At 38.7% G+C, this 22,242-nt stretch overlaps 1 protein-coding gene and 1 non-coding gene across 2 annotated transcripts; one reads left to right on the top strand and one right to left on the bottom strand.

Annotated features, from left to right (window-relative positions):
• Positions 1–9,575: 9,575 nt before the first annotated feature.
• Positions 9,576–9,678, bottom strand: LOC142182405 (small nucleolar RNA R71). Its single transcript, XR_012711240.1, has one exon. It is a non-coding gene; the product is annotated as a small nucleolar RNA R71 (small nucleolar RNA).
• A 3,836-nt stretch (positions 9,679–13,514) lies between these two features.
• On the top strand, positions 13,515–16,391 carry LOC142181760 (putative mitochondrial protein AtMg00750). Its single transcript, XM_075255271.1, has 2 exons — positions 13,515–13,824; positions 16,369–16,391. Exons 1-2 carry the CDS (start codon positions 13,515–13,517, stop codon positions 16,389–16,391), a joined length of 333 nt encoding a protein of 110 aa, XP_075111372.1.
• Positions 16,392–22,242: the final 5,851 nt, after the last annotated feature.

The following is a 22,242-nucleotide window of genomic DNA, read 5'->3' as shown; positions in this document are numbered from 1 at the left end:
TACTATAATACATATGAGGAGTTCTTTATAGAATTAGCCAAATAGAATTAACATTCATTATTTGTAGGAACTTACACTATTAATTGAAATTATATTTTTAATTTACATTACATTTAATAATGATTATGTAATTTTCAAAAGGTCTTTACTCATGCATGACTCGGAGTACACGCGCAATGCGCGTACTCTAGGACTAATAAATTTAAAAATTCAAAACAATTGATTTGGTTTAGTAATTGAAAAATCCGAACCAACCCTGCCTACATACACCCCTACGCTCTGGAACCAAAATACCGTAAAATTCAACTCCAAAAACAAAAGTAACGCCAAAAAGAAAAAGAAAAAGAATCAATGTATATATAATGCATGCGTAGCATACGCTATACCAGCATGGCCAAACGTCCCAGGAAAATAGATGTTTGTTCAAATTTGACTGCATATAGTGCATGCTTAGGATGCACTATACTTGTTCGTCCTTATAGCAGCCCAGGCAGTGAGTCCAGTGCCTATCTTTTTCAAATTCTCTCCCATTAATCTCCTCTTTAGCTTCATCTTTTAAATTAGTTATGTTGCAGCTTCACAAAGTTCAATGCATTTCATATAACACCATATTTTCCACTATGGAGAATACTGTAAGTTGAAGACTTCAACGACCGATAAAAATTCAGCCACGATTTTAGGGTTGCAAACTTCCAAAAGTGAGTAATTTTTACTAATTAATATTTGTATATGATATGTGATTTTACTTAGCCATTGATAGTTACTTGTTGTACGTTATAGAATAAAGGTGCTTGCGACTATTTAAGGTGTACGATGAGCCAAGCACGATATTGTCGCGGTTGAGAAGGCCCTCGGACGTTGACATTAATACGCGACTTCACAAAACAATGTGAAGTTTGAGGTTAAGCTCAACGAAGCCGAAGAAGACAGAGATTTTCTTAGAACATTATTGAAAGAACTAGAACAAATAAGAGAACACATAAAAGATAGGTCGAAGGGAACTCAACATGAGAGAGATCATTTAAAAAAAAGTACTGAATGAAGATGGAAAGTAGAGGGTTCGTCTAAAGCTAATATATGATTTATTGTTATTGTTTATTATTTGAAAATGTTGTATTGTTGATTAGATTTATCTGTGTCATTTGCATATAATATGTAGTATCAACACACTAATACTATGGAAATTGAAGATTGATTGTGTTATTCTCAATCACAAGAATATTTGTTTTGATATTCTCAGACACAAGAATATTCACTTTGATTCACTTTGTATACTTTTGCTTTTGTGTTGGTCTATTTTCATGGGATCTCATTCTCCTCTCTGTGTATAAAAAGAAGAATGCTATCAATAAAATACTCAAGCTCTTTTGCATCAACTCTCTCTTTTATGGTATCAGAGCATTACACACTCAAACGAGTAAACTGATCACTCCTATCCTATTTTTTTCAACAATGGCAGGCAACTCTCCATCTAACTCTCCATCTGAATCCCCTGCAACCAAATCCAACCAACACAACCCATCTGTTTTACAAGCACATTCACATACCACTTATCTTGATATACTCAATGCTAGAACACAAGTCATCACTTTAATCCGGCATCACAACTACCAATAAAGCTCACAGGTAGTAACAACTTCGCAACTTGGAAAGCTCAATTTTTCAAACTGATGTGTGGATTTGACCTTGTTTTTTACCTTGATGGTTCCGCTGTTTGCCCTCCCAAAAATCATCAATCAAGGCGATATTCATGTTATTAATCCAGAATATAAAGTATGGTGCCAACAGGATAGTTTGATATGCAATGCGTTGATGGCGTCGGTCGACCCAACAATTGCTCCTTCTGTTGCTACCGCATCTACTACTAAAGAGGCTTGGGACCATTTGCACACCATATATACAAATAAGTCTCAAACCAGAATCTATAGTCTTTGGGATCTTCTTGCTAAGGTTTCGAAAGATAACAAATCTGTCGTAGAATATCTTCGAGAAATTAGATCCCTCGCTGACGAACTAGCCGTTGCTGGATCACCTGTTGCTCATGAAGAGTTAGTAATCAAGATTTTGAATGGTCTTGGACCAGAATACAGTCACTTTAGTGCTGTTATTCGAACACGTGATACTCCCATCTCTTATGAAGAACTATTTGAGAAACTTTGGTTTAAAATCTTCTCCAGCTTTTAAAGGAATACAACAATTATTATCGTCACCTCACACCCCTCAACGTGTTGCCTTAGCTGAACGAAAACATCATCATATATTAGAAACCGCTAGAACTTTATTACATCAAGCTTCCCTGCCCCAAAATTTATGGTCTTTTGCATGTCATGTAGCTGTATAATTTATAAATCGTTTTCCCTTACCAGCTACTAACACAAAATCCCCATATCAAGGGAAAGATCCTAATTTTGATTTACTTCGGCCTTTTGGATGTCTTTGCTATCCTAGGCTTAAACCATATGCCAAAAATAAATTAGAATCAAAATCAGTACCATGTGTTTATTTGGGTTTTTCTAATCTCTATTATAGTTATCAATGTTACGATCCAATTTCGTCAAAAGTCTATATATCTCGTGATGTAAGATTTATTGAAGAAGTTTTTCCCTTCAAAACAATTTTCGCTCATCTCAAATCTTACAATTTAAATTTGTAATCCTCTCCTGTTTTGTGGCACGAAGTACGTTCCACTGGTATCTCAAACAAATCTTCCCAATACAATATTTCTAGTGACTCTCATTTTATTTCTTTACTTCAAAATTCCAGCAACAAATCTACATTGAACACTACAATAGGTCCTCCTACTCAGGCCGCCATCGATGCGCCCTCACAGTCGCCAAGTACATCTTCAAACCAGGTAAGTAATATCCCTTCAACTGCTTCTTCGCCATCTATATCTTCTGCTTTATATTCACCACTTGATAAATCTCCCATAAATAATAGTGCTTCCACACAGGAAAATTTGCACCAACCTAATCCCCCACATATAACTACTCGATCACAAAATAATATTTTCAAACCAAAAAAAATTATAGACTTCATGGCTACCATTTCTTGTAGACATGTGATTTTTGACCCTCCCCAAGATTTTTCATATTTCAGCGCGTAAATATTTAACTTAGGCATAATATAGATATTTTAAGTAATTTTGACTCTTTTACTTTATTTTATTACAAGAAAACAAAAAATCACAAAAATAGGTTCATTAACGTTTTGTAGTCATTTTTAATCTTAAAAAATCTAAAAAGAAATATAATACAAAAATAGTATCGTATTTTTATTTTAATATGACATTTGGAAATACCAAAAATAGGGTTGCTTTAATGGTTAGTTTTATTTTAGTAATTATTTGAATAGTAGGATTAATTAATAAATAGGACCGTATTTTTAATCTCGTTCGCAAGGAAAGAATAAAGCTTGGGCTCTAGCAACCCATTTTTAGGCCTAATTTTGGACCTAGCCCATAATTCTCAAGCCCAGAATTCCTAGGCCCATACCCCTTAACCCAAAAACCCTACAACTATCTAGACCTAGACTCTACAATATAAGAAGAAGAGAACGAAAATCTGAAAGGAGGAGAACAACGAGAAAAGCAAAAAAAAACTGTGCAGAACAATACGAGACCCACCCCTTGGACCTCATCTTCTCCGCAGACCCCCACCCAAAATGACCCTCGATCCTTCTTCTTCATGAGGGCTTAACATAAAAACCCTAAGCAAGAACTCCATCTCCATAGCAGCCTGAACACCAAACGACCAGACCCCCAAGGTTTTCTTCTCATTTACTCGTAGCAGCTAAGAACACAGCAACTCAACGTCACCATCGCACACCCCCCGTCGATGACCACCCTTCAGCTCACCATCGTCGCTGGACCTCCTCGCAACCTCCCAGCGACGCACCTCAGCCCTAGAAGTCAGTCACCGAGCTCCACCCCAATTCCGTCGTAACACAATAACAACCCCAACCCTCACGTCGTTCTTTCTTCTTCACATCCCAACCAGACCTGAACGATACCCAACAGCTGAACCCAACGGCCATTCCAGTCGTTTTTGCTTCATCTACTCACCTCTATTCTGCTGAGAAAACACTCCCAAAAGCCATTAAGGTTAGTCGTGAAGATTGCCATGGTCGAGGTCAGTTGCGGTGATAATCTATTCCGATCGAGTTGAGTTCATCGCCGTCATTCAAGATCCGATTTTTAGTTCGAGATCCCCGTACATTTAGCTTAAGTTTTCTGGCCAGTTTTCCATCAATGGAGTTTCTTCATGCTTAAAGCAAAGAAATTTGTTATTAAAAGGTCATACTCTAACTTTACTCATCTTCCAATTTCCCAATCTTGTGCCGTGGGTATATGAATTGTTTTGTTCGATCTCCTTTGCTCCAGTTTTACAACTCACGTGACACTAATATTTTGCCCCTTTCATTCGTGATGTTTGTTTGTTTAACTACTGAATCACATCTGAAGTTTTAAGTAACTGTTTGTTTCCATTATTTGTCATATTATCTTGTTTCCTTTTAGATATGGTTTATGTGGATTCATACTGTCGCGACTCGCCCGTTTGTATGAGTTGAATTAGCAGATTTACATATTCGTTTGATTGACTCCTATTCGGCTGCTGTCAATGTTTTATAGATTACTCATGAAATATTAGAATACTTGTAGTGCTCGCGCATCTCTGATATGAACAAGGCTGACAGCTACTTACGCATAGAAGGGTATTTGGGGAATTTTTGTTTCAACATGTAGAACAGAACAATTGAATTCTTCTTTGTAGTTGTGCGATTGAAAAGTCTGTTTTTGCCATTAAAGTTAGTTAGCAAGATCATATATTATAGTTAAGGGGATGATATAGGGCCCTATGTAATTGGTAAGTTTTGATCCCTTGTAAATTAATGGATATAGAATTTAATAATTCGTAAATTTCATGGTTTGCTTTAGGCACATAATTAATTCATCACACTTACGGGTATGGTTCCCATGGCGTGGTTGTGATATTTGCTTTCAAATTAGCTTTAATGTGAATAGTCGTAGTTCACTTAGTTGAATGCTTTTCCTTTAATAAATTTGAGGTGTGCCACAAATAAAATTAGATAACCCATGGCCCTCGCTTAATTAATTTTAAACCCTTCGAAATTGAGGTGCGACATTTAGTGAATTTTTTGTGGCCCTCGCAAAGTTGCAAACGAGTTGCTTTAGGCTCGTTATTTTAATAATTAATTTCTTTAAACTCGGGTGCGCATTTATGTAACCCAAATCCAAATCTCAACAACGTTAGATAAAATATGTCGAGAGTTGCGGGTGCATTTATGTGACGTGGTTCGAGACGTATTTTAAACGACGTTGCAATTTTTCTTAGAAATAATTAAAGCGGCTAATAATTTAAAATGGCACCATAGGCTAAAACATATATTAAAATTAGATAATAGGCCAAATATAATAGTTGAGCGACCGTGCTAGAACCACGGAATTCGGGAATGCCTAACACCTTCTCCCGGGTTAACAGAATTCCTTACCCGGATTTCTGGTTCGCGGACTGTAATACAGAGTTAATCTTTTCCTCGATTCGAGATTCAATCGGTGATTTGGGACACCATAAATCTCCCAATTGGCGACTCTGAATCTCTTAACAATAAATCCCGTTTCGATTGTCCTTTAATTGGAAAAACTCCCTTATATACGCCCTCCTTCCGGGGGTGTAGGTGAAAAGGAGGTGCGACATTTCTAATGAAATTATTACTCCTGGTTCAGTCTCACATGCAGTTAAGGACCCCCACTGGCGTGCAGCTATGCAAGAAGAATTTTCTGCGTTACTCAAAAATCACACTTTGGACCTTGTTCCACCAATGCAAAATCAGAATGTTATAGGTAACAAATGGATTTTCCATGTCAAATGTAAAGTAGATGGGAGTCTTGATCGATATAAAGCTAGATAGTTGCCAAAGGCTTCACACAACGTCCAAGCCTTGACTTTGATTCCACCTTTAGCCCGGTCGTCAAACCAACAACCGTTAGAGTTGTCTTGTCCATTAAAACGATGCACGGCTGGTCGCTCCACTATCTTGATGTAAATAATGCCTTTTTACAAGGACATCTTGATGAAGAAGTTTTCATGCAATATCCAAAGGGCTTCGAGCATCCTGACTATCCAAATCATGTTTGTCGCCTTCGAAAGGCCATTTATGGGCTCAAACAAGCTCCCCAGGCATGGTGCAACGAGCTAAGAAATTTCTTAGTTCAGTCAGATTTTACCAAGGCTCATTCTGATAATTCTCTCTTTATTTATAAAAACTTGGATATTACTCTGTTTCTTCTTGTGTATGTCAATGATATTGTGATAACAGGGAATAACACTCAAGCACTCCAAAGTTTGATGGATGCCCTTGCTGCTCGATTCTCACTAAAAGATTTGGGTCCACTCAACTTCTTCCTTGGTGTCGAAGTACTTCCTCTGGCTGATAACCTTTTTCTCTCTCAATCAAAGTACATACGTGAGATTCTCAAAGACTTTGGTATGGATGATTGCAATAGAGTTTCCATGCCTCTCAGCACCTCCACACCACCACAACTTGAGGATGGTTTTGCACTCACTGACACCAAACAATATCGAAGTGCCATCGGCAAACTCCAATACCTTGCCTTTACGCAGCCTGATATTAGTTTTGCTGTCAACAAGTTCTCGCAGTTTATGCACAAGCCTACAATGATACACTAGCAAGCTGTCAAACGTCTTCTTCGTTACCTTAAGCAAACAATCAACTATGGTCTTCTCCTTCGTTGTCAATCCGAAAAATCTTTACACATTTATTTTGATACATATTGGGCAGGTGATGTGAATGATCGGTCTTCTACCTCTGCTTATGTTATTTATTTTGGCTCAAATCCCATCAGTTGGTCGTCCAAAAAGCAAAGGACTGTAGCCAGATCTTCCATTGAGGCAGAATATCGTGTTGTTGCTGGAGCTGTCGCAGAGACAAATTGGATAATGAATCTCCTTTCTAAACTTCATATTGCTCTATCTCGCACACCAACAGTTTACTGTGATAATATGGGCACTACTTACTTATGACAAAATCCAGTTTTTCATAGTCGAATGAAGCACATAGCCATTGATTTTCACTTTGTTCGCGATCAAATTCAATAACAGAAGATTCAAGTAATCCATGTTCACCCGACAGATCAACTGGCGAATTTGCTTACCAAGCCTCTAGCAAAAGCATGTTTTTGGCGCAATCTGATCAAGTTAGGAGTAGTTTCACCAACTCCTAACTTGCAGGGGAATAATAAGGAAATTAAAGATTGATTGTGATATTCTCAATCACAAGAATATTTGTTTTGATATTCTCAGACACAAGAATATTCACTTTGATTCACTTTGTATACTTTTCCTTTTGTATTGGTCTATTTTCATGGGATCTCATTCTAATCTATGTGTATAAAAAGAAGAATGCTATCAATAAAATACTCAAGCTCTTTTGCATCAACTCTCTCTTTTAATTAACAATTATCGTTTCATATGTTATATGTTTTATGTTTTATTTTGTGTGTTGTGGATCGATTTTTAAATAAAAAAGTATGGCGTGTTATGCAAATTTATGGTGTACAACAACTTTTATAATGTTATTAGATTCTGATAATAGGATAGATTCATGTAATTTGGCGAATGTTTATGCCCCAGCTTGACTATGTTTCACTGTTCTAAGATAGTTAAATGACGATAAATTGGTTCTAATTGTGAATTTCATGTTTTGCAGTAGCGAGTTGCGCTTATGAGGACTTAGGACAGTGTTTGGAGCAAAATTGAAGCAAGGGAATCCCCTCGGAGCTGAGTGCGTGTGAAAGTAGAGAGAAAAGTTGAGCTAAAATGATGACCAGCTTAGCACGGCCATTAGCGCGGGCACGAGTGCGGCTGCGCTAGTCCAGTTCGGAGATTATAATTTCAGGGGCAAACTTGGAAGTTCAGGGTTAATTTCACTTAACCTATAAGAGGTTCAGCTCGCCCAAAGGGACATAATCAAGGTTTTTACAGCTTAGTTGAAGGCAAGGAGAGGCAATAGGCAAGGAGGATAATTCAACATCGAGTTCGTCTTTTCTTCCTTTTGTATTTTACCATTTATGATGACTTTTGCTGTTGTTAGTATGAATGCAATTATGAGTAGCTAAATATTTAGTCTAGGGTTTTGATGGAACCTGTTGAAGGATGAACTTCGTGTTATGTTAATATAGTTTGCCCGGTTTAATCTCTATTTGTTAAACTACGTTCTTGTTGTAGTTAATTGATAGGATCCTCAATTAGATGTGCCTATTTAGTATGTATTACTCGGGATAGAGTGCATATTTAGGTAATTATTGAACAACACCACTCCCAAAGTATATGAGGGATAAATAACCGAGGGTTTTAAGGCGGGATTAGGGATAACGAAGCCTTGGGTGCGATCTAAAGTAAGCTGTAATAAAAGTCAGCTAGCGTAACTCGGGAGAGTGCGTCTAGTAAATTTTCGTATTTACTCGAGAGATATTTATGGTAGTAAGAGTGCTCATGATCGATATAGACGATTAGACAATTCTATGTGAAACATAACAGGAAGGGATTCCATCAATAGGGGAAATCACAACCTTAGATCCTTCTCTTATTTGCATATAACCCAATCATAGTTAGCTTTTAGTTTACTTGCTTTCATTCAGTTATAGTTAGTAAAAAACAGCTCCAATTGTTATTCAAAATATCTGAAAAGTTGATTATGAAGAATTCAGTGAGTCTAACAAGAGTAATTGGTAGGTTAATTCCCTGTGGATTCGACTCTGGGTAAATACTCGGATTATATTTGTAGTGACCACTTTGTCCTTTTTATAAGGCATAGTTGGGCGTGATCAAATTTTGGCGCCGTTGCCGGGGAATTAACGGTGTTATCAATTATAGTTGAAAGAAATACAAAATTTCTTAGTGTAGTCAGTTTTCTTTATTTTCAATCTATACATTGAAATTTTAACGTTTGTTGACTTGGTTGTACAGGTGCATGCCTAGAAACTCATTGAGAACTGGTGAAGTATTTGGAGTATTATCAGGTCCCGAGAAAGTTTTCAAGGCCTTAAATCGGGCCAACCAGAAAAACAAACAACAACAATCATCTGAACAACTCGAACCAGACATGGGGGATAATGTGTTAGACCCAGCTGCGCCATTGGCGCCAGTGGCACCTCTTGTGCCAGAGGCTGCTCTAGATGACTGGGCACAACCCACAATAGAGAATTTGGCCACAACGATATTAGTCCCGCAGATACAGGCCGAGTCATTTCAAATCACGAACAACATGCTGCACTTATTGCAAAACAAGGGACTATTTTCGGGGTCATACATTGAAGATCCTCAACAACACTTGAAGAATTTCCTGTCAATCTGCAAAACTCAAAGGCAGCCCAACGTAACTCAAGAAGCAATAAAGTTTGTTATTTCCATTCTTAGTGACAGGAGCTTCCCAGACTTGGCTAAACTCGCTCCTCATTAATTCAATCATGACTAGGGAGGAGTTAGTAAAGTAATTTGTGAATAAGTTTCATCTACCCAACAAGACTACTCAGCAAATTGATGAAATTTTGAGCTTCAAACAGAAATCAATGGAGACACTGCAAGAAACATGGGAACGATTCAAAGGGATGTTGGTTATATGTCCGCACCACGATATTCCAGATCAGATACTGGGGCAGTAATTTTACATGGGTTTGTCAGATAGTGTGAAGGCTAATGTTGATGCTTCAGCTGGTGGAGCATTGTTGAGCAAAACATGGAGAGAAAGCCAGAGCCTGCTTGACAAGATGGCACAGAATTCGGGGTGGACAACCAGGAATGCACCTATCACTCTAGTAGTTCACTCAGTGCCCTTATATCCATCCAACACTCTTGCTGAAAATATGGCCACATTAATGACACAGATGAGTATACTCACCAAAAAGGTGGAAGAGTCGGGGCAAAAGCAGCAAGTACATATTGTTGATACTACCAATGGGGGCTTATGCACATCTTGCATTAGTCAGCCAATTGGTAACCAATGGAATGCAGAAAGTGATCATCATCACTACCCTGAGGACATGAATTATGTGTCTAATTATGGAGGCCAGAGACAGGGTGGTCAAAATTAGGTCCAACTGAATTAGCCATAAAGGCAAGTCCAGCCACAACTCAACAATGGAAATATGGGAGGTATGCGACCTCACAATAATATGGCACCCTAACAACGGCCACAGGGATACAACAAACAAAATCGACAGCAGAGTTTTCATCCTCCTCAGCAACAACAAGGTGGGAGATAAGAAGATGGGTTTGCTAGACTCGAGGCAGTGATGCAGCAGGTTATTGGGTCAAATGCAAAAATGAGTGAAAGGGTAGATTCACATAAGTCAGCTATAAAGAATATTGAAGTGCAGATGGGCCAGATTTCGATGTCTTTGAATAATCGTTCTCATGGGACATTGCCTGCAGACACTCAAATAAATCCAAAGGATTAATGCCCGAAACAGCTGATGACAGTGAGTCTACATAATGGCAAAGACTTAGACTTAGAGCAAGAGAGGGCTCGAGAAAGCAGACAGGCTGAGATACTTGTACCAGTGCCCATTGAGCTAGATGATTCAACGAAACTGACAGAGGTGACAGTACAACCTGCCAGGAAGAAACCAACACACAGATTGAGGCTGAGAAAGAAGCTAAGACAGTCTAGGAACCGGTAGTTGAGGTGGCGTCTGACAAAGAGAAAGCCCAAATCATTAGGAAGAAGAGACCTCCAACACCATTACCATAGAGGTTGGTCAAGTACCAGAAAGAGGAACAATACAAGAAATTCTTATAGATGCTAAAACAAATCCAGGTAAATATTCCATTGATTGATGCTTTGAAGGAGATGCCTAGTTATGCAAAAAAGATGAAGGACTTGATGTCCCGAAAATTCGATTTCCAAGACTTGGCCACAAGGACTCTAACTCAGACCTGCAGTGTTGTGGTGACTAGACCAGTTGTTGAGAAGTTGTCTGACCTAGGGAGTTTCACAATTCCCTGCACCATTGGTAACTTTGCTTTTGCCAAGGCACTTTGTGATTTAGGGGCTAACATAAATCTTATGCCCCTGGCGATCTATAAGAGGTTAGGGATTGGAAGAGCTAGACCCACATCTATGTTGTTGCAGCTAGCTAATAGGACCGTGAAAAGACCTTCGGGTATCTTGGATGACGTGTTGATTCAGGTAGGGAAATTTGTGTTCTCCGCAGATTTTGTGATTCTGGATTGCAAGGTGGATAAAGAAATTCCCATAATTTTGGGAAGGCCATTCTTGTCCATAGGGAGAGATCTCATTGATTGTGAAACTGGGGAGGTCAAGATGAGGTTGAACGATGAGGAGATAACATTCAATGTGCAGAAATCTATCAGGTGACCGAGTGAATTCGCCAATTGCTCTCTTATTGATGTTGTGGATGTAATCGTAGAAGCATATGATGAGACGTTGACTATTGAGGACCCTCTTACTGCTTGTCTTGTAAACTTAGATGAGGTGAATGGGGAAGAATTGGCAGAATGGGTGTTGGATTTAGAAGGCAGAGAGATTTGGGATAGAACACTTGAATTCGAGCCCCTGCATTTAGAAAACAGAGAAACTCCTCTAGCCAAACCATCCATAGAAGAACCACCAAAGCTGGAGTTGAAGCTACTGCCCGCCCATCTCAGGTATGAGTTCCTAGGACCTAACTCTACATTATCTGTTATTATCTCATCTAGTTTGTTAGATGTGTAGGCACAACAACTTTTGCAGGTACTCAAGGAGTGCAAGACTGCCATTGGGTGGACCATGACAGACATTAAGGGGATCAGTCTGGCATATATTGTATGCATAAAATTCTGCTGGAAGAGGGGCACAAACCTTCCAGAGAGCACCAAAGAAGGCTGAACCCCAACATGAAGGAAATGGTGAAGAAAGAGGTGATTAAGTGGTTGGATGCGGGAATTCCCTATCTCTGACAGCAACTGGGTTAGCCCGGTGCAATGTGTTCCTAAGAAGGGTGGTATGACGGTGGTTAAAAATGATAACAATGAGATGATCTCTACAAGAACCATCACAGGCTGGAGAATTTGTATGTACTACAGAAAATTAAATCTGGCCACCTGGAAAGACCACTTCCCACTTCCCTTCATTAATCAGATGCTTGACAGATTGGCAGGGAGGTCCCACTTCTGTTTTCTGGATGGGTACTCAGGGTACAATCAAATATCCATTGCACCAGAGGACAGAGAGAAGACATCATTCACATGCCCATATAGAATTTATGCTTTTAAGAGGATGCCCTTTGGCTTATGCTATGCACCCGCAACATTCCAAAGGTGCATGATGGCTATATTTACTGACATGGTCGAAGACATAATGGAGGTGTTCATGGATGATTTCTTAGTGGTGGGAAACTCATTCGACGATTGCCTTATAAATCTGACCCGAGTGTTGAAAAGATGTATTAAGACTAACCTGGTACTTAATTGGGAAAAGTTCCATTTTATGGTACAAGAGGGCATAATCTTGGGACACCGGGTATCAAGCAAAGGAATTGAGGTGGATTGTGCTAAAGTTGATGTGATAGCAAAACTGCCACCCCCCACTTCAGTCAAGGCAATCATGAGCTTCCTCGGGCATGCCGGTTTTTACAGGAGATTCATAAAAGACTTATTAAAAATTGCCAACCCTCTCTGTAAGTTGTTAGAAAAAGATCACCCTTTCTTGTTTTCTGATGATTGCAGGGTAGCATTCGAGGAGTTGAAAAAGAGGCTGGTCACAACACCCATCATTGCTGCCCCCGATTGGGAGCAACTATTCGAACTCATGTGTGACGCCAGTGACTATGCAGTGGGAGCAGTGCTGGGACAGCGGAAAGATAAGCTAATGCACCCAATCTACTATGCCAATAGAACGTTGAGTGGAGCCCAACTGAACTACACTGTGACTGAAAAAGAGATGTTGTTTGTGGTGTTTGCATTCGACAAGTTCAGATCATACCTGATTGGCTCTAAGGTAATTGTATATACTGATCATGCAGCTCTCAGGTAAAGAAGGAGTCCAAACCGCGCCTGATTCGTTGGGTGCTGTTACTGCAAGAGTTCGACCTTGAGATTCATGACCGTAAGGGCACAGAAAACCAAATCACTGATCATCTATCACGACTTGAAGGAGCTGAAAACTCAGTTGATGTTGAGGATATTCTGGAAACCTTTCCGGACAAGTAGCTACTCGCTACAAGCCTTGATGATGTGCCGTGGTATGTAGACTTTGCAAATTACCTGGCAAGCAGTATAGTTTCCTATGACCTTTCCTCTATGCAAAAGAAAAAGTTTTATCGTGACTGCCACATGTATTACTGGGATGAACCTTATCTGTTTCGAATATGTGTTGACAATATTATCTGGAGGTGTGTCCCCAAGATAGAACAATCTTCTATTTTGCAGGCATATCACGCATCGGCGTATGGCGGGCATTTTGGAGGAGTTAGGATGGCAGCAAAAGTGCTAGAAGCCGGGTTCTACTGGACAATAGTGTTTAAGGATGCACATCAATGGGTGAAGGGCTGTAATGAATGTCATCGAACCAGGAACATTTCCCGTTGCCATGAGATGCCTATGAACCCAATTCAAGAGGTTGAAGTGTTCGATGTCTGGAGGATAGACTTCATGGGCCCCTTCGTCAGCTCCTTTGGCAATAAGTACATACTTGTTGCTGTAGATTACCTGTCCAAATGGGTGGAAGATGCAGCACTTCCTACCAATGATGCAAGAGTGGTGGTGGGGTTTTTTGAAGAAGAATGTATTCACCCGTTTCGGGACCCCGGGAGCTACTATCAGTGATGGAGGCACTCACTTCTGCAATCGAGCCTTCGAGAAATTGTTAGCAAAGTATGATGTATGCCACATGGTGGCAACCCCGTATCATCCTCAGACCAGTGGACAGACCATTAGCGCGGGCACGAGCACGACCGCACTAGTCCAATTCGGAGATTATAATTTCAGGGGTAAACTTGGAAGTTCGGGGGTAATTCCACTTAACCTATAAGAGGTCCAGCTCGCCCAAAGGGACATAATCAAGGTTTTTACAGCTTAGTTGAAGGCAAGGAGAGGCAAGAGGCAAGGAGGATAATTCAACATCGAGTTCTTCCTTTCTTCCTTTTGTATTTTACCATTTATGATGACTTTTGTTGTTGTTACTATGAATACAATTATGAGTAGCTAAATATTTAGTCTAGGGTTTTGATGGAACCTGTTGAAGGATGAACTTTGTGTATGTTAATATAGTTTGCCCGGTTTAATCTTTATTTGTTCAACTACGTTCTTGTTGTAGTTAATTGATAGGATCCTCAATTAGATGTGCCTATTTAATATGTATTACTCGGGAGAGAGTGCATATTTAGGTAATTGTTGACAATACCACTCCCAAAGTATATGAAGGATCAACCGAGGGTTTAAATGCGAGATTAGGGCTAACAAATCCTTGGATATGATCTAAAGTGAGTTGTAATAAAAGTCAGCTAGCATAACTCGGGAGAGTGCGTCTAGTAAATTGTTGTAATTACTCGGGAGAGATTTACGGTAGTAAGAGTGCTCATGATCGATAGAGACGATTAGGCAATTCTATGCGAAACATAATAGGAAGGGATTCTATCAATAAGGGAAATCACAACCTTAGATCCTTCTATTATTTGCATACAACCCAATCATAGTTAGCTTTTAGTTTACTTGCTTTCATTCAGTTATAGTTAGTAAAAAATATCTCCAATTGTTATTCAAAATATCTGAAAAGTTGATTATGAAGAATTCAGTGAGTCTACCAAGAGTAATTGGTAGGTTAATTCCCTGTGGATTCGACTCTGGGCTAAATACTCGGTATTTGCAGCGACTGCTTTGCCCTTTTTATAAGGCATAGTTAGGCGTGATCAGATTCCACGTTCAACTAAAATATCACATACTTTGAAATCATAGAAATTGTATTATTAGTAGAATAAAATCACTCAATATCGTCATCTGATAACTAATCTTTGTTTGCTAGGTTATTTCTTCTTTCAGCTAATATCAAATTCTAACTTGAGCATGTAGAATCAACCATGTCATAATAATATTCAGTTGTTCTCTTTTCTAGTTCTCTTTAATGCAACTTTACATGATTCTCGATTGATTTGAGGCATGGTTAGGAGCTGCGAACTTTTTCAAGTCACGAACAAGATGTTGTGATTCAGTATATCGATGTGTCCACTCGTGTAGTAGCCCATAGTAAGACTCACATGGGCCTGAATATCTTAGATAACAAAGATTATCATCTCGATAGGGTAGAAAGTGAGGCTTATATGTGTCAAACTTGATTTGTGCATCATCACGTGAAGAATCAGTAGAGTTTCTGCTTTGACTAGAGCTGCCTTCATCAATAGCATTCGAATTCTTCGAGAAGAATACTGATTAATCTATGTTTCCTCTGCTCGACATGGTTAACGATGTTAAGATGATTCTAAATTTCATGAAACGAATACATCCTTATATATCGAAACAGAATGAAAATAGTATATAATGCCTAACAACACGAAAATATGGAATTCATGCGTATACTATGGTTATTAAAATGCATCGTCATCTGACTGTTTAATCAAAAAGTTGAACTTCGGTCAAATCTTTAGTTTAGAAGAACTCGGGTTACTGATAATCAGAAATGAATAAGGGAAATTGATTTTGCTAACAATAAGATAGACAGAAGAAAACAAAGTAAACCAGTATATTCAGATGATTTCCCATGTCCTTACAAATGAGCAGTTTTCTCCTTTTTATAGCTATCTCCAAGATATATATTTTGCCTTTGTCATAATCAGGCCATTATAGACAATTAAAGGCATTAAATGTTACGTTATATAATCATTGTAATTTAATATAGATTTTCTAACGTTTTTAGTATTTAATGCTTATTAAATACTGTATTTGTACTCTCTTGTGTTGTCAGATTCATTCTCCTTAATTTGCAGATCTAAATAGGTATGAGCGTCGAGTCTTTTGAGTAACTGCTCGCGCCTCTACTTGTGCCTCTGCTCGTATCTGTTGCAACTCGTGCCTCTTTGCTAATCATCATTCTTTGACCAACCTTCGTGTCATGACATGTCATCTTTCAATCACTTTAATATATATAAACTCAATTTTTCCCTATACAGATAGTCCCCCCACTTACCATTTATTCATCAATTGAATATTTGGGAAGTGGATTTTAAAGCGGGAATATTTGCCGCCATTAATTATTATGGAATCGACGCTTCAATTGTCACTTCCATTTAATGCTTATTACACATGGCATCTTTTTATTGGTTCTGCAACTTTGCAGCGCTTTCTAAGGCTCTTTCATAGCTTCACCAATTACGAAGCGGCAGTTCTCATTATGACCTTTCCATCATTGCACCTTTTCCTTTGACGGTTGCTTCTTAGTATAAATATAATTTTCACCTTTGTCTTTATCACATAAAGTTCTCTGAATATTCAATTCTTGTTTACTTCTTCCTTATACTATCATGTCTTCATCAAATCCTAACCCTAGGAGCAGAAGGGGAGGTAGACTTCGTAATTTAGGGTCTTCATTCATACGTGGTTCTCCTCTTCCTTCATCTAGTTCCAGTCCTTCTTTTAGAACCAGAGGTTCTTTTTCTCAAAGATCTTCTTCTAGAGGTAAGGAACCCTCTGAACCTCTTCTTGAACCTTCAGTAGAGGAAATAGTTCCTGCAGAACTATCTTTCTACAATGATAGAGAATCCCTTAGAAACCAAGTGTCCTCTTTGGATCATGCTGATATCTATCCAACTCAGATCACTGAGGGTTTGACTTCTTTAGTTCGTAAAGACTGTCATTGGAGTCATGACTTCCCTATCATAATTCCCAATGCGAATCAAAAAATCACCTCTTATTTAATTGGGTTTTCTTTTGTTTATACATACCCTTTCATATTAGGTTTCAAACCTACTATTGACCCTGTTATCCTTGAATTTTATCATTTTTTCGACGTCTATTTAGGTCAAATTGGTCCTATAGTGTGGAGGGTTGTATCCTGTTTGAGACATTTGACTAACATGGCTGGTGTGCCTTTCACTTTTCCCATTTAATTCACCTTTACTCTCAGACTCTTTCGCCAAGGTGTTTTTACTTTAGTAGCAAGGAGCAAAAGAGTTCTGGTCAGTCCAGAAGATGACAGAGACCGTGGCTAGTATGCCAGATTTGTTGCAGCCCCCACTGTTGGTTTAGTGGGTGATGAAAATGTTCCCTTCCCTGAGAAGTGGAATTTTGCACGTGAGTTTTCTTTTTAATAACTTTCTCGTACCTTTTTTCTTCAATTTTGATAATCATTATCTTAATTTTCTCCTTTCTTTTCCAGCAACCATGGGAATTGTTGATGAAATTCCCAATTTCCGTGGTTGGGTAGGAAAATTGTTTTATACAGCCCCAATGGAGGGTAAATCTTGGAAAGCTCTCTCCCAACGGTTTGGTTGGAAAGTGAAAACTCATAGTAAGAGAGTTTTTTTTATTACTTTTTCCAGATCTTATTTTAATCCTTCTTTTTATCAGGATTTGCTGTTCGAGGTATTAGTGCTGATGCAGTCGTAACTTCTCGAATTTCTTTGGAAAGGGCCCAAGAGATAATTTTGGGCTCTTCATCGAAAAGAAAAGTTGTTGTTGACCAAAATTTTGAGGAAGAAGAAGATGTGGATTCTTTGGTAAAAAGGCCACGAGCTCGTAGACGAATTATTTCTGATGATGAAGCCTCTTCCCCTCATTCTATTCCTCTTACCGAGTCTGTTAAAGCCCGGTGATGATTCCTGATGATGTTGTTCCCACTGCTGCTCATGATTCAGTTGAGCAACTTTTTATCTGCGGGTTTGGAAGTGAAAATTTAGATCCGATTTCTGATGAAGCACCCCTTGTTCTTTTTCTACTTCTGTTTCTGTGATACCTCTTTTGCCAGTCTTGGTTGCTACTGTTCCTCCCCAAGCTGTTTTGACTGCTTCTACAGTTCCTCCTTTGACTACTCCTCCTTCAACTGTTCATTACACTGAGGTTGGTTCCTCAAGTAGAAGTGAAGCCATGAGGCAAGTTACCATTTAAGTTCCTACTGAGGGCAACCTTTTGAGGAAATCAGGTCGAGCTGACGTGTGGTTGAAGCCATTGATTAGTCCAATTGAAAGAGCTAAGCTTGACAGCCACAGTTCTTTGACCTTGATGAACGATATAGTGCATGATTCTTTAAAGGTATCCCTTTTTCAAACTTTACTTTATCATTTTTCTATCTTCAGGGTTCTCATTTCCCCCCCCCCCCTTTTTTTAGGTCAATCTAATTGGCACGGAGATGATGAAAAGGGTTACCCTCTCAGAGCAATTAGTGCGTGACTACCAAGTAGAGGCGGATAATTGGAAGGAACAGTGTGAAAGTTTTCAGATCGACGTGGAAACATTAGAAGAAAGTAAATTTATCTTAGAGCAGCAGGTACGGGCTTTGACTTCAGAGTTGGCAGTTGAAAAAGCTTCTTCAAATCAAGCAGATAAGGAAAAGGCTCATCTGGAAACCTCTTTTTCCGAGAAACTTTCCAAGGCAAGTGAAGAAATCAGAGAGTTGAAGGCTCTCTTGGGTGAAAAAGAAGCATATGTTGGTGAACTCGTGCAGACTTTGACTCAAACTCAAGAAGACCTCCGGGTATCTTCTGATAAGGTTAGCTCTTTAGAAAATTCACACGCTTCTCTTCAAACCTCTTATGAATCTGCCTTGGCTGAAAATGAGAAGTTAAGAAATGAAATTACTGACTGGGAAAGAGATTACGAGATTCTTGAAGATAAAACTGTCATTGAAGTGAGTTGGGCATTTTTAAATTCTCGCCATGATACCCTTGTTGAAGTTAGCCAAGAGAATTTCAACTTGGAATCTGAGTTAGCCAAGATCAAAGAGACTATTGAGAAGACTCAACAGAACCAAGATTTCTTCTCTCGTGGCTGAAGCTTCTGGAAATGTTGAAGATGATACGGGTATCCCCACTCCTTCAAGTCAAGTTGAGCCTGTTGTTGCTGATGACCCTGCTTCAGTTACTTCAACTTCTCAGTGAAAAGTTTATGATGTTTGACTTCCTTAGTTATTTTTCTTTTTTGGTGGTATGTGGTTGTAACCCTTGGTCTTTTTAAGGTTTTGCTGAAAATATTAAGTCCCCAGACCTTTCATGGGGCAACTTTTGATTTATGACTAAGTTCATACTTAGTCTATACTTTTTAATATTAAGAAGTTTCCGTTGTTGTTCGAACTTCTGTTTTGTTTAGTCTTGCCTTTATTTTTAAGGACTTACTGAATAACTTGCATTTTTATTTTTCAAAAATGCTTCTTTTTTTACTTCATGAATACTTGAATTAATCATGAATTTTATAAAAGAGGACCCTTTTATATTCGACACTTAATGAAGAAGACGTCTCAACTTCATAATGGTGTTAATATACGATAAAAGAAATAGGAATATACATGTTTTTTGGAATAACTTCGACAAGTTTTTATTTGAACTTTGTCAAATTTTAAATAACACTTTACATGTATTTAAATTACTTCTATAACTTTCTCGTAACTGTTTTCCTTACAACAGATTTCAAAAAAGAAAATGAATACAAGGTTTTTACTTATAACCCGTTTCAGTACATTGCCTTTACCCTAACTATGATAAGGTTTTTCTTTGGCCTTAGCTCGTGACTCTGCTCTGCACTTGACTCACTCAATGAGTAAACTTCTCAGGCTTGAACTTTGATTATTTCCCAATCTTCTTTGCCTTCTTTATACACATGTCTTTGTATATTATATGGTCCCCCAAATGTTTGAGCTTTGAAGTATGAAGTCTCGAGCACTTGATTGTTCCTCTCATTTGGTCCCTTCCCTGAAAAGGAAAAACACACGGGACTCGGAGGTGCGATTATAGATGAAGACTGCTTAATCCGTCTGAATATCTATCAGAATAGTTGTAACCCTAGATCGGGAATTTTAATTTATTCCACGTGCCTTGCAGGTCCGTGATTCATCATTTAGTACGGGCTAGCTTTTTGCCTATCATCTAAAATCGTTAGTAAAATTTTAACAATTCAAAAATAAAATTTTAAAATATGGATACCTGACCGTGGTTATTCCTTATAAATAGTATCTCTTTAGGTGAATAGCATTCCAGTGTGAAGGTAGTATTTTGCCATCCATCGTTTCCAGCTCGTATGCTCCTTTTCCTGCGATACCATGAATCCTGTAGGGTCCTTCCCAGGTTGGACTCAATTTTCCCGCATTAGCCACCTTCGTAGATTGAAAAACTTTTTTGAGTATGAAGTCCCCAATCTTGAAGTATCTTAGACACGCTTTTCGATTGTAGTATCGTTTCATGACATGCTTTTGTGCTGCCATTCTTATTAATGCAGCTTCCCCTTTTCCTTCAAATAGATCAAGGTTTATACGCATTTCTTTGTCATTGGATTATTCTGGTGCTTGTGTAAACCTCGTGCTTGGCTCTCCTATCTCAACTGGAATTAAGGCTTCAGCTCCATAAACCAATGAGAATGGTGTTTCTCCCGTACTTGTTTTTGCTGTTGTGCGGTATGCCCATAAAACACCAGGTAGCAATTCTGGCCAATTACCTTTGGATTCCTCCAAACGCTTCTTTAAATTATTGATAATGACTATGTTTGTTGATCAGCTTGTCCATTACCCACCGGATGATAAGGTGTGGATGTAAACCTTTTGATCTGCAAACTTTGAAAAACTCTGTGATTTGTGCGCCTATAAATTGAGGGCTATTATCACACACGATTTTCTTTGGCACACCAAATCGACATATGATATTTTGCCAAATGAAATCTCTAACTTCTTTTTCTCGCACCTGTTTGAATGCTCCTGCTTCCACCCATTTAGTAAAATAGTTAGTGAGTACAAGCAAGAATTTTATCTGTCCTTTTGCTTGTGGTAGTGGACCCACGATATCCATCCCCCATTTCATAAATGGCCACGGTGCAATGACCGGATGTAACAACTCCATAGGTCTATGCATGTTATTACCGTATCTTTGGCATTTATCACATTTAGCCACGAAATTTTCTGCTTCTTCTTCCATTTTAGGTCAATAATAACCTGCCCTAATCATGGTTCTTATCAATGATCTTCCTCCGGCATGATTCCCATAATTCCTCTCGTGTATTTCTCTCATTACATATTCCGTCTGTGAAGGCCTGAAGCACCTTGCTAAGGGACCACCGAACATTTTTCGATAAAGATTGCCTTGCTTTAAACAATATCGAGCAGCCTTTTTTCGAAGCGTGTGAGCTTTTTTCTTGTCTTCAGGGACGGTTCCATACTGCAAAAAAGCAACAATCTCATTCCCCCAATCCCAGGTTAAGTTATTAAAATTTACCTTATTTTTGTCTAGATCGAATATTGAATGAAACAAATGAATTACGGAAGCATTTTCATTGCTTGCCACGTCTGCTGCATATGCGAGATTGGCTAGGGCGTCCGCCTCGACATTTTCATCTCTTGGTATTTGCATAACTTTCCAGGTTTGGAATTGCCTGATCAGATCCCGTACCTTCTCTAAGTACTGCTGCATCCGTGCTTTCCTGGCTGTATAAGTCCCCAGCATTTGATTAACTACGAGCTGCGAATCGCTTTTGATTACAATCTAATTAATACCGAGTTCTCGTGCTAGTTCTAAACCTGCAATCACAGCTTCATACTTTGCCTCATTATTAGTTATAGAATGACATTTAACGACTTGTCGAATAGTTTCACCCGTAGGTGGTACCAAAACAATTCCTAAGCCTGCACCCTTCACATTAGATGAACCATCAGTAAATAAGGTCCAAATTCCCGGATTAGATTTGTTGAACACCTGTAATTCTTTTTCTGCTTCCAATTGCATTCCTTGGCTAAATTCAGCCACAAAACTGCTAACACTTGAGATTTTATCGCGGTTCTAGGCTAGAATGTGATGTCATATTCACTTAATTCTATAGCCCATTTGGATAACCTACTTGACAACTCATGCTTGTGTAATATATTGCGTAATGGATAAGCAGTTACTACATCAATAGGGTGACATTGAAAATAAGGCCTTAATTTTCTAGATGCCATGATTAGTGCAAGTGCAAGCTTTTCTAATTGAGGATACCGCGTCTCCGCATCTAATAAGTTTTGCTGACATAATAAATCAGAGAT

The sequence above is a fragment of the Nicotiana tabacum genome, chromosome 6 (assembly GCF_000715075.1).
Source record: "Nicotiana tabacum cultivar K326 chromosome 6, ASM71507v2, whole genome shotgun sequence".
In the NCBI taxonomy this organism is placed as follows: domain Eukaryota; kingdom Viridiplantae; phylum Streptophyta; class Magnoliopsida; order Solanales; family Solanaceae; genus Nicotiana; species Nicotiana tabacum.
The sequence above is the reverse complement of the archived record's forward strand: the minus strand, read 5'-3'. Positions and strand labels throughout refer to the sequence as shown.

Bases quoted from the DNA above. Each gene is read 5' to 3' on its own strand.
- LOC142181760 (XM_075255271.1), top strand. From the start codon at position 13,515: ATGGCAGCAAAAGTGCTAGAAGCCGGGTTCTACTGGACAATAGTGTTT. The intron at 13,825-16,368 runs GTATTCACCCGT...GCAACTTTGCAG, and splicing joins GGGGTTTTTTGAAGAAGAAT to CGCTTTCTAAGGCTCTTTCA.